Raw genomic sequence first — 13,643 nt, 5'->3', positions numbered from 1 at the left:
GCCTTCCCAGGTAACTCTGACTGCAGGTGATCTACCTCCAGGCCCACCTCCTCACAGGCCTCTGTGTCCCGGTTCACAGCTGGGATTTGAGTGCCAGCAGCTCGTGAGGGGGACAGGCTGCAAGTGTCCCCAGGCACCTGGAGGCAGACCCGCCTTCAGGAGTCAGTAAAACAAAGGATGCCATGAAAGATGGCTTTGGCCCAGACACCGCTAAGACCATGTCCCCAAAGCAGAAACATGCGTCTGAGGCCCGTGGCTTTCAGGCAGGGAAGGGCTGGTTATGGGACAGCAGAGATGCTGAAATATACTAAGAAATCTACCACTTTCTCTGGGGCCTACCAAAGAAGAAACTCACTTTGTCTGGGGGACAACTTCTTCTCCCTGCCACCTCATCTCATTTATCTGCATCGCTGACATCTCTCGCTTCCCTCCCGTCAGCATGGCAGGTTTTTATCACACGGGTTTCAATGTGTATAGACATTCCCTTGTGGGTCTGGAGTTTAGTAAATACACGCCTCACGTGTACACACACACACACACACACACATACACACGCACAAAGCAAGAAGGAGGCTAACGAAGACAGACAGGGACAAGGGGGGAGATGTGTGTGCGTGTGCATGTGTACACACTCCTACACACATGTCCATGCACACCAGAGAGATATCCAAATCCTGCAAAAGAGAGAGGAAAGCACCGTACTGAAAGAGACAGGTATGTCATGACAAAATGACGTTGACACCTGGCAGTGCACACTCACACGCCCCAAGAAGTGGGCATGGGATGCAGCACTTGCTGAGTGGGCTCAGAGAGGGACTCACACATCTTAATAACAGAAACAATGTCCCAGCCATTGAATTATGTAATTTGCAAATAATCGAGCTAATAGCTAACATTTGCTGAATGTTTTCTCACTATCAGACACTGAGCTAAGCACTTTTCACGTGCGGCATCCCACTGAATCCTCACCGCTACTGCAGACCGTCCATACTGCTTACTGTGGCCCCGTTTCACAGGTGCACACGGGGCCGGGGCCCTCTGAGCTGGCCTCCGTCTCCACTGCCGCTCCCACCCCTTCCCCCTTTCTCCTTCCATGGCAGCCCTTCGGCGTCCTCAGACACTCCGCATCATGTGTCCCTCTCAGCCTCTGCGCTTGCTGTGCCTCCTGCCTAGACTACTGTCCCCCGCCACTTCACTCTATTCTGCCCTTTGCTCAAAAGTTCCCCTCTTGGGAAGATTTTCCGGATAACCATCCTGAAAAGAGCATTCCCCACCACTTTCATGGCCATTGCTTTATTCCTCCTGAGTTGGTTCAATCTCTCATTGCATTTGCCACCATCTGACAGCATTTGTGTGCACACACATGCACAAGTGTACACACACATACACAGACACACACACTCCACTCTCTACCTCTATTCATCAGACAATCGTCACCCCTTCCTCTCCTCCATCCACGTATCTTTCCTCATGCCAAGTGCTGGCCTCTTCCAGCAGATGGAATAAGGAACGCTGAAACCCAAGAGAAGTTTCAAACAGACATGGAGAGACAAAGTCAGTTGATCTCTCCAGAATCTTCTTTAACTATGCATGCATTAACTACTTCACAAGTACTCAACTATGGTGCAATATATTTCCCCTGGCCATCCAAATCTCCCTCCTGCACTTGGTGCCCTCCAGCGTGGAATCAGGTGAACGTAGAGAGGGTGGGGATGGCAGAGACGGTACTGCCACTCATAAAGCACCTGGGAGTAAGCAGGGATGGATGAGCTTTAGCGGAGAGAGCAGCCCTTGATTTCCCTGCCTGCCCAGAAAATGGTGAAGAGAAACATTCCTTGAGTCCACAGGCAATGCCCTGGAGCCTGCAGAGATGCTGAGCAAATCCAAGTTACCTGGTTCCTAACAAAACTCAGAGTCCCACATTCTTTTCCAAATCTTCGGGCGTCATCTCAGTCCGACTGGGAATCAGAAGGCTCTCAGGGAAGGGCTTCCCTTCATCACCAGGAGGTGAGGTCCAAAGCTCTTCCCCTCCCATTAACTCCACAAGAAAACATCGAGCCCCTCCTCTGGGCAAGGTCATCTTCTAGGTGCTGGACACAAGGTAATGACTAAGATAGACAAGATCCCTGTGCTCCAGAAACTTAGACGCTAGTGCACAAAGAATAAACAGGTAACTTTCATACTGTGGTAGGCAGCAGAAGAGAATAAGCAGAAAGATGTCACAGGAAGGAACCAAGATGTCATTGTAGGGGACACTTTACACAGGGTGGTCAGAGGGTGCCTCTACCAGGATGTGATAATCGAGCAAAAACCATAGGCATGAGAAGGAACCAGCCATGGAAAGAGCTGGGGAGAGTCTGCCCAGCAGAGGAAGCAGTGAGTGCAAAGGTTGTGTGGCAGGAAGGAGCTTAGCAAGTTCAGGGACAGAATAGAGGCCTGTGTGCCGGTGTCCCAGGAGCCAGGGGACAGGGCTACAAAATAAACTTGCAAAGGAGGGGAGGAGTCACAGCACGGGGCCGAGGGGCCCTGCCAGGAGCTTGGGTCTCAAGCCGAAAGGGAGTGATGAGAAGCCACTGATGGTAGCAGGGGTCCGTGCAGGCCCACTCTGTTCCCTTGGGAACCACCGGATTCTGTTGCTCATTCCATCTCTCTCTCCACTTGTCATTGTGTTGTTTCTCCTTGGGTTCCCCATTAGGTGCACCAGGACCTCAAGGAGGTAGCCTTTAGGCTACTCCCCGGCTGCAGCTCCCAAAAGATCAAAGAGAGGAGAAAGGGTGTAATCTAAGCTTGGAAGAGCAGTTCTACCACCAGTTCTCTTACACAACATGCCCTGTTGGAAAATGTGTCCTTCAATCAACATAGGTCTCTTGGGTTATAATTAAGATTGCCTCTGTGCTGTGTTCAGGATTGGAGAGACTGCCCTTCCACGGAGATTTGGAAATACAGTTGCAGATGTGTTTTATGGTGGATTTTAGTCTTTACTTATAGGAGCAGCCAGAGCAGCAGAATTGAAACCACAGCCCTCTTGAACCCAGATTAGTTCATTCATTCATTCATTCATTCATTCATTCAACTAATAATTAATATAAGCAATAGATGATTTATGTTAGTCCCTCTCTTTCTCAATTCTGATTCAATGAAGACATGGAGGATTCATTCATTAGGTGAGGCTTAGGCAGACAAGGCGTAGGGCTGCCCCTTGCTGCTGACAGGGGTAGGGGGGGGCGGGGAGAGACGAGGAAGTCGTCATCATAGCGGGGTCTGAGAAGAGCTGCCATGGGGTGTTTAACTACAGGTCAGGAATAGCCCATTGAAGAGTGTGACAGCTGAGCTAAGTTTCAAAGGACAAGGAAAAATTAGCCAGCTGAGAAAGGAAAGTGCTCTCCAGGCAGAGCTGACCCCACTGCCCAGCACACACCCTCAGCCTGCAGTGTGAGTCCCGCAAAGTGTTGAGAGGCAGCATGGGAAGGCAGGCTCGCCTGCTGGCACAGGGAATCGGTCCCCATGCCCTGGGGCTGGCGGGTCTCAAGGTGTATTCGCCACACTGCTCTTGCCCTGAGCTCAACTCTGCATGCCCAGTAGGTACAGCAGGCTGTGGGTTCTTGGTGTGCTCTCTCCTGGGACTGGATCTTTGCCCCCTGCCCACCTGGGCCTTGACCAGGACTCTTGTGCTGCAATCAGATGGCTCCTCTGGAATCCCGGTGGCTGTCCCTGCCTGACTGAACACGGCCAGTGTCGGGAAACTCCTGTTGCAGAGCTCCTCCATTTATCAAGCACTTACTCTGTGCCAGCCTTGGCTCTAAGCACCCCATGTGCATTATCTCATTCAATTCTTGAAACACCACCCCCTGATATTATCATTGCCTCCAGATGACAGTAGAGAATGCTGGCTCTTAAAGAGGTGAGGAACTTACCTGAGAGCACACTTAGTAAATGGGAGAGCCAAGATTCACGTGCAGATATTCTGACGCCAAGGCCAGTGCACGTAACTAACGTGCAAGACCAACACTCCCCGCGAAGAATCCGCAAACCCAGTGGATACTGGTGCTGGCTCAGGAGTCGGGGCCCTTGGGATTGTGACTTGTGTGGCAGGCCACCCCACCTCTGAGGGGCAGCCCCAGAATGGATGAACACCCTGACTCTACCCACACTCCTTTCCAACGTGCTCATGATCCAGAGCTCCCAATCCGCCTCCCCACCATGCTCCATGGGTAGGGACTGTGCCACCAGGAAAGGGGAGCCAGTTGGGGACACAGGGGCAGGCAAGGATTCAGATGCTCAGAATCCTGACACAGTTCTCAGAGGGGGATGATAGATTATCAACTTATATTTTCCATCTTTGAAAGCCCTTTGCTGTTTTAAGTCCCAGAGCCAGAAATTCTGGCTTATGGGTCAGGCCAGGAATACTCTATGCCTTGTGCAGATCTTCTCCAGATGATTCATTCCACCCAGGAAAACTGCAGGGAGTGGAGCAGGGACCCCAGTACAAAAGTAAGAAGTGTAGACAGCAGGGAAGCCTCCCGCCCAGCTGCTGCCTTCATCTCAGGAGTCCCCACGCCCAGGGAAAAACACTCCACCCTCAGCCTCACACCCGGCCATTTCCAAGCCACGGCAGCCTCAGCAAGGGCACCGCCATGCGTCCCAGTGTGGCTCAAGCCCAAGAACGGGGAGTCCCACACCATGAGAAGATGTCATCGAGCCCGTGGGGAGGATGGAGCTGTGTGGGCTGCCAAGGCACAATGCACAAGCCCTGTGGGTGGCATAATGTGGTATTCATCTCCCCCACTATGTGGAGAGGGGACAGGCAGAACAATCTGGACACTGTCAGCAAGGTCCTCCGGAGAGTTCAGTCCACGCTAATGAAGTCGAACAAGAGGGGAGATCAGCCGCCCATGGCCGCTGCCACTCAGAGCTAACACACGCATCCACGGGCTGGAAGGACGGCTCCCGGGAGTGAGCTTCCTACACAGAGGTGGCAGGACAGAGGTATGGCAGCACTTGGGGTGGGCTGAGTCTTGTGGGGTGGAATTTGGGGACTCCAGGAAATGCCCTTAAATATGTGGAATGTCCAAGGTGAAACCTGCTCCTCTGCCTGCCACAGACATAGGACTCCTGGTCTGAGCTCAGGGAACCCTGAAGAACTTACTCAGTTCTCCGCTGAGTTCCAGAACCAAGCCCAACTTGGCTGCCCCCTACTCAGTATCAGCTAACACCATATCTGTCCTTCCTGGGTTGACTGCATGGAATTTGCCGGAGGTTCCAGAGTTGGGTACACAGGAAGGCTCCGGGCATGTACTCTCTCATCTCATCTTACCACACAGACTGTCTTTTCTAAATCTTCACCTGTCTGGCTTTTCCATCATGCTCCCTTAGCTAGGCTCTTTCGGTAATAAACCCTTGCCTACCACTAGCCTCTCAGATACAAGAACATGACTTTGGTAGGAGATTATACTTTGTGTAGGGAAATCTGGACCCAAAACTTGGGCATCTATACCACATTTTTTTCGAAAGAGAGCAAATGTTGGCCTTCAACTTATACACACCATGATTTTGAAGATAGGGGATTTGTTCTAGACTCACCGATATTCTGACATTTTATAATAAATGTTCTATTCCCTGTTTCGGCACACCCCGCCTCGGTGCCCGGGCAGCATAAGTGAAAAGATGCACACTGAGCTGAAAAAAATCAAATCAGCTCTCTGCAGCCGGCCTCCTCCAGGCTTCCACTGAGCCACAGGCTAGTATTTAGCTGCAAACCAAATGTTTGGCAGAGCCCAAAGAACCTTACCTGCCTTTCCGACATGATGTAGAGCTGCTCGTGGTCCTTGGAGAAGGCCATATCCCGGAGCACGGGGCCGGGGTCCACCACCTGCACAGTCTCGTACTGGAGGGCGCTGCCCCTGGGCCCATCCACCCGGATCTGCAGAAGGGAGGAAGAGGAGAGGCAGGGTGAGTTCAGATCCTGCGCTGCCCACAGCCGAACTTCAGCCCAGAGACCCTCCCGGCAGCCGTGGGAGAGGGAGCGAGCTCTGTCCCTGCACTGCTCAGAGGCTGGGGCCACGGGGCCAAGTGACACAGGCCCGCCACAGGCCTTGTGACAGGAATGGCAGAGAGATGGCGGGGAGAGGCCACGGCCGGCCTCACCGGGAATCCAGTCTTGTTCCCTGGTTCCCTGTGCCTCAGGCACGAGCATCTGAGGCCTTGCCAGTCCTCGGAGAAGAGGGTAGGGCTGCGGGGATGGGGGAACAGCAGATAATTAAAGCTGCCTCACACCCGAGTGTCGTCTAACATTGGGAAGGCAACATTTTCTGCCACATGTATTAGCAGAGAGAATTTTGCTATGAGGATGGGGGAGAATTATTTGAAACTGCTACCTGGATGTCATTGCTGTACCTTGAAGGGGAACCAGGCAGGGGACCAACCCCAGAGGTTTCGCACTAAGTGGTCTCTTTTTGGCCACTGAAGCCAGTGGCTGATGGTTATGCCACTGGGTCCTGGAACCTCTTGGAAGATCTGTTTGTGTCCCCAGAGAAGGGGGTGTGAGCATGACAGGAAATGTGCTTCAGGCATGAGTCATCCTCAGTCTTCCCAGAACACTTAGCAGAGTATGTCCTCTTGGCCATCCACGAGTCCTTCCTAGAAATGCTGGGACAACGTGGAGGCGGCCGGAAGAAGACTTTGGCCTACGTGCCTCATGGCTGAGAACAAACCTATAACACACACGGCTTTCCAGCCCTGCTGATGCTTGTCTGGCCCCTGGGTGTTGGCTCAGGTCTCTAGAATCCTCAGGAGTCTGAGTGCACCCATCCAACACGAGCGCTGCCCCATGCTAGTACCACCGCTCTCTGGAGTCAGGACCAGATATGACTGGGATTGTGGTCAGCGAGAGCTAAGCGTCACCGCACTTGATTAGATGCCATTAGTACAAGACTCTGTAACGTACACTCAGTGTCACTTTAGAGATTTCAATAACAAAACTGAGGAAAAAATCATATTCCAAATATTCCCGTTATGGACTCTTATTTTTAATTTGTAATATGTAATTGTTAACCTCTCATGAGAGCAAAAGGAATAAAAGAGTTATTCCAAGGAACTAAATTACAGAAGGGCCAACACACGAATGTCCACTGATCACGACCGGTCACCAGGAAATCTGCTGCCTCTCATTTCTCTGGAGTTCACGGAACTCTGACATCAGGTTATTTTGTGGTTTATGTGTTTAAGTTTAGGTTTATTCCAGATTCTGATTTGTTTTCCTTTTAAGCATTATTTTTAAACTTTCTAGACATCAGGTACTGGGAGATGGTTTGGGGCATAATTCCTTACTGGTACAATCCTCTCAATCCTGTGCATTTAGTGCTCACTTGTCATGGCTCACAGGAACCCCCAGCGTCCATCCCACCCTCTCTCAACCTTTGGGTGGGTTGAATGCACTCCCTGCTTCCTGGGGAAGACCCTGATGAGCATAAACAAATCAGCTTAATCTCACTGTCTTGCCACAGTGATGGAGAGAGAAGAGTCAAGCCAACCAACGTGTCCCATCAGAGCAAAGCAGGTGCTCACGACGGGGGATGAGAAGACATCTCCTCACCCATAATAGGGTCAAAGAGACAAGCAGCTCAAAGATCTGTTGGCAGCCCTCTTATAGCAAAAGGAGGGGAGCTGGAACCAGGGCAGGGCAACCACAGGGATGGGAAAAAATTGGTCTTTGGTGACATCACTGAGCTGCCGAATCAAAGTAACCCTAAAGTCTGCCTGATGTTGGAGCTTCCCAGTTACTCAAGATATTTCCTTTTTGTCAAAGTAATACAAAGGTTTTTCGGCAACATCAGAAGTCCTAACTGATATAATATTGATAACAGATGAGGAATATGAGACCCAAGTGCATTGAACAACTGGCCTGAGCTATAAAATTTGGGGACAGAATTAGAATCCAGTCTGACTCCGAAGTCCATGCTTTTCCCACCACCCAGCACATGAGAGACCTTGTGCCTGGAGGGGTTTTGTGTTCATTTCCTGGTGGGGGCTACCTAAGGGCCGGGGGCTGAGGTCAGGGTCTGGCTCTGGTCTCTACAATTCCAGAGGCTTTCTCTAGTCATGCCTGAGTTTGATGCTAAAGCACTTGAGCTGGACAAATATTCATTTTAAAAATGAAGAAATAAATGAATGAAGTTGAGACTCCTCTTTGCTGATTTCCCATTAAGCTCACGAGAACAACAACAACAGTTAAAGGAATTAAAGAGACATGCTTAGAGCCGAAACTCAAAATGCCTTGGATTCCCAGAGCCCTCCTTCTGTTGCCCATCCCCAAGCTACCAGATGTCCATGCCAACCAGGTCTTTTCTTAATCCGAATGAAACAGGAGTTCATGCAAAACCAATTGGGATTACCACCCAAGTCTGACAGCGTAGTGATGGCCTTGGCCCCCGGCCCAGCCGGGCTTCATCCCCACCTGGGAGCGCCCCTGGAGTGGGAGCAGAGAGTGACACTGAGTGCCCTGGCTGGTCTCCAGCCCTCTCAGGCCACTGTCGGCCAGAGCAGCTCCCATAGGGAATGCTGGCGGAACTAAGTCCCATCCAGAGCCCCTTGGTCTGATCCCCACAGGAAATTGGATTCAGTGCCTGAGTGGTCTTCTTTATCATCAGGCCCCAACTTCCCTGCTCCTCAGGACAAGGGGTGTGCTAGACACAGGTGGACATCAGAGGACACCAGCTGGCCTGGGGCAGGGACAGAGGGGTGGACAAGGCACCCAGCAGGAAGCACCAACTGGGCAAGTTGTCACAGGCCTGGCCTTCTGCAGGGAGGCTGAATGGAGTTATGTCCCCTACCCTCTGCACTCAGCCAGGTGGAGGTAAGTGACGAGAGAGGCATCCTCCTCATCTCCTCCCCACCCACCCCCTCCTGCAACTTTTCAGAAAAGAGAAAGGAAAGCATTCATTCATCCATCTGCTGAAAGAGTCTCACACAAGACATGAATAAAAGGAGTTCATGGTGGAATTTGCTGAATGTCTGATGGACAATCCTAAAATTGAGGTAGGATGGACCAGCTGCTGGCTCTCGGGCCTGTACACAGACAAATGGCAACAAGCGCTGCTATTTATGGAGCGGATACTATGTGTCAGGCACAACGCTAGGCATTTTACATATATTTATTTTCTCATTTAAATCTCATAACTCAGTAAAGGAAGCATGAATAGTGCCCCTATTTGCCGAGGAGGCACAAGAAAGGTTATATAATGTGTTCAAGGAGGGCACAGACTGGACACACACCAAGGTCTGATTGATTCCAGCGTCCCAGGCTCTATAGGTTATGTAAACCCACATCCCTTCCAGGAGTCAAAGGAGTTGATTTTAAGCAAAAATCACCGTGGGGTGGGAGGAAACATGGTTTTACCTACTGCAGTTCTTTTGGGAGAAAACCATGCATATGAATGAAGATGCTGTTGTAAATTTTCTAAATAATGATCCCTTATATTTTTGTTTTGTATCTTGCAAAGCATTCTTAAATAACACTGTCTCATCTGCTGGCTGTGAATTTTTTATGGTGTTGACTGCCAGCATAATCATTCTCATCTTACTGACGAAGCAGCTCAGATTGGGGCTGTTCTGTGCCTTTTCCAGAGTTCAATGACAAACCAGTGACAGGTAAGACTGGAACCCAGGTCTCCCGGTTCCCAGCTCAGCTCTTGTCTCTTAACTATTTAAATATTCCAGAAGCCTTTGACAAGGCTCCACATGAAAAGGTATTTAAAAATAATGAGTCTCCATGGGACTTTGGGCAGTTTGGCCATGAGGAGAAAACTGACTTGGAGGCGAGAAAAGGCACATTTCTGTGTGGAGACGTGGAACGGGGGACTTCCCGAGCACTAGTGTTATGACTAGTCTTATTTAATATTTTTTATAAATGGTCTGGCCAAGAGAACAGGAGAATGTGCAGATGATTCTGAGCTCTATGGGACAGCAAGAAGCCCGACCGTGAACGTGAACTACAAAAAGACGGTCAACATTTTGCAGGGGCTGAGAGTGCAGAACAAGTTGCCACACGGGCACATGGCCCTGAGACAGTGAGTGTCTTGGGACCGGGTCATGCCTGTCATGTTCATACAACACCCCACACGTAGGTGGTGCTCAGTAAGTAAGTCATGAATAAATGAAAAGCAACCCCCAGTCTGCCATGTCTGAGCTGCTAGATATTATCAAGGTAACAGGCAGCATCAGGAGGGGTCTCAGCACCACCATTTGCTTCTCCGAATACGTAAGGCAGCCACAAAGGCCAACAAAATATCAGGCAACATTCAAATGGGATTCCAGGGAAAGACAGGCAAACAGAAGCCATAATCCTGGCCAAGTTCACTTGAACATAGAAAGTTACATTCAGTCCACCCCTCATAAGGTGGAAACATAACCCAGAAGCCTGCAACTCAAGGACATTCTAGAAAAGACACCCCAGGCCACCAAGAAATAGTGGAGATTCAAGGAGACACGCTGACCTGTGGCTATGGCTCAGTCACCAATGCAGAGGCCACCCCAAAATTTGTGAGGTGACAGCTTAAACAAATAAGATTTTTATTCTACGCAGTGTAGACAATACTTGTAAATCACCTCAGCAGTGAGAAAGGATGAAAACAGGAATTGATTTTTTTTAAGGTAGAAAATGGAAAGAGACCAATGGTGGGTCATGAATGTAAACTTGGGTGTTTGGAAGATATTGTTAATCTCTGAGGCTGACACCAAGGAGGAAGCCACATCTCAGCCCCCTGTGTCCCTTGATGGAGTGACACATCACACACCACCCAGCAACCACTGTGCATTTTTTAATGTCCCTCTGTTCCCGGGCTCAGAGCAGCTTCTGGAGAGAAGGTGGTCAGTGCCAGCCCTGCCTTCCAGGAGGCCGGTCTCTTGAAGAGCTCAGATTTCACACAACTAAGGTCAACTGGCAACGCCACGGCAGAGGGGTATTCAAAGGCTCTATTTGTCCTTCCCAGGAGATCTGGTTCACTGGAGCCTAACCAGCATGATCAGCCCAGCCCAGGAAAGGCTGATCAGCCTTACGACAAAGGGCTTTCAACATGGCGCCCCTGACCACAAGAGTTTGACTAAAAAAACACATAGCAGGTAACATCAAGTCTGCCCAAAAGCCATCTTAGGAAACAAAATCCCTTAGGTCAGTAGAAAGACTGATCTGAAGTAGCAACATTAGCAGTGCTAACGGATTTCGTAAAGACGTAACACACTGACAGGAGGGTAAGGTAAAAATAGGAAGAAGGGTGTCCAAGGGGAAACGTCGGGTCCTGCGGAGACAAGAGTGAATGGAGCAGACCAGAGTGCCAATGCGTTCTGCAGGCCTCAGCTCAGCCCAGTGGAATTTTCTAGAACAGCACCAGACAAAAGAAATATAATGTAAGCCACAAATATGGGCCATGTATGTCACTTAAAATCTTCTAATAGTGACCACATTAAAAAAAAGACAGGTAAAATTAATTTTCATAATGTATTTTATCTAACCCAACATGCCTGAAATATGATCACATTAACATATACACAAGTATAAAAATTATTAATGAGCTATTTTACATTTTTTCTCTCATCCTAAATCTTTGAACCCCATGGTGTGGTTTACATGTGCAGCACATCTCAATGTGGACCAGCCGCATTTCAGGAGCTTGTCTGTGGCCCAGTTCTAGACTATTCTCTTCCCAGTGTTTCAATGCTGCATCACCAAGCAACCTTGCTAATAATTTGGCTTGGTGACTATCCTCCTGGGTCACCCTCAGTTGAGATTTTTCCCACGTCCCTCCCCTGCCACAGCACAATTGTGTCTCCCGGGCACCTTCAGCCTACAGCATGGCGCAGTGTGCCCATCAGCCTCATGGTTTTGGAGGTCAAAGGCTGTAAGCTCCGACCGTTGCCTGGTCTTCCTCAGCCCAGCCGAGTCGGGATGCTTGGTGGCATGGGCTGGTTCTGAGCCAGGCTAGCGCTCGGCAGGCTCATGTGACATACTTGTGCCTTGTCCTTCCATACTCTAGGCTCCCCTCCTACATAGCAGGACCCCGGTACCCTGGGGTACCCTGGGTGATGATCAAAACATTCAACAATTGCTCACAGCAGGGGACCAACCAGTCAGAATAGTTGCTATGGGAGCAGGTTCTTGGAGGCTCCCACCTGTGCCAGGTAATACTGCTGGGGGAGAAAGCAGTGGAGGGGGGCAGCAGCTCGATGGGGGTGGGCACTTGGGGGCTGGGGGTGGCAGCTAACTACCAATCACATGGATACACTTTAACATTAACAAGTGGCGAGGCCCCAGGAGGACTTAAAGACCTAGCACCATCCCTGCCTGTACCACTCAAGAACCTCCATTAAGGCATCAGTGTGCGCTGACTACTGCCCACATGCGGCTTGCCACTACCTGGGGTGTCCAGGTGTCCCTACCTGCCTGCCATCCCCAGCCACTCAGCATCCGTCTTGGGATCTCCTGAGGAAGCCGGCCCCCTTCCTGCAGCCCCCAGCCCCTGCCCGTCCACCAGCGAGCACTGCCTCCTGTCTCCATCCCTGGCACGGTGAGTCTCCGCACTGCCAGGCAGACTGCTATTAAAACATCAGCAGCGTGGCCTCCGCAAAGGTCAGCCATCCAGGGAGCTCCTGGCAGCTGCTTGTTTGTTTATTGGAACATTATCTGGGCCGGGCTGTTTATTTACATCCATTGAAGGATTGAACAATAAATATCGTCTCCCAGTAGCAGGCAGATGCTTGCACTAGAGCGTTCTGGCTGCCGTCTTGCTTGGACTAATCTCCCTGATGAGCAAACAGTGCTATTCATCTCTGAAGATGCAGGCCACCCCGCACTCCGCCCTCCCCTCTCCCTCCACATCCTCCTCAAACTTCCGGGTCAAGGTCTACACTTGTGAGACTTCTCTGGGCTGGGCCCAGGTATAAGGAGGTGGGGCTGGTGTGTCTGATCCGGCAGGCGGGGAAAAGGAGCTGGAGACGGAGGGGGGAGCAGATTAAATCTGGAGGCAAACGTCCCAGGGCCACTCTGAATTCTCCACCAAGGCTCTCACACCTCAAGTACAGTGGCCTGTGGCAAACCAGCTGGATGGTCAGGCCTCCCGCATGGGGCCGGGGATGCTGGGGCTTGTGGGGAGACCACCCCACCCCACATTCGAGCTGTGCCAGAGCTGGAGAAGGGCCTTGAAGTGCCCAGGATCTGAAGGGGGCCCATTTGTGAAATGGAGACCTCATAGGGGCAGGTGGGGACAGTTGATGTGACCCTGGAGGGAGGCTAGGGATCCAGGCTTGCCTCCTCTCAGAAGCTTCGAGCACGTGACGTCAGCTCTCCTAGCTGTTCTGTTCTCTGTCCTGGCCTTGGGATCCAAGGTGAGCCGTCTATTCAGTTGGCCCCTAAAGGCTCTAAATAATGTAGCTCTGGTCACTGTCACTCAGCATCTTGCCACACAGGCTGAAGAAGCTGGTGAAAGGAAGAATTAGTATGCCAGAGTGCCAGAGTCAGGCACATAGTAGGTGCATGTTTGATGAATGAATGAATGATCTGAGAACCTAACTCTAGGTCCCAGTCACCCTAGTTGGAGCCATGAGACACACATATACACTCACAGACGCACATGTGTGCACACGTATATCCACAT

The 13,643-nt window shown here is 50.8% G+C and overlaps 1 protein-coding gene across 1 annotated transcript in view; it reads right to left on the bottom strand.

The window, feature by feature from the left end:
- The window catches only part of PLXNA4 (plexin A4), a 345,855-nt gene that overhangs the window by 148,596 nt on the left and 183,616 nt on the right, over positions 1–13,643 (bottom strand). The window contains exon 3 of the mRNA XM_045564696.1: positions 5,789–5,920. Coding sequence (XP_045420652.1) covers positions 5,789–5,920 — 132 coding nt within the window. The remainder of the gene's footprint in view (positions 1–5,788; positions 5,921–13,643) is intronic.

The sequence above is a fragment of the Lemur catta genome, chromosome 11 (assembly GCF_020740605.2).
Source record: "Lemur catta isolate mLemCat1 chromosome 11, mLemCat1.pri, whole genome shotgun sequence".
Taxonomy (NCBI): Eukaryota; Metazoa; Chordata; class Mammalia; order Primates; family Lemuridae; genus Lemur; species Lemur catta.
This window is presented reverse-complemented; position numbering and strand designations above follow the sequence as displayed.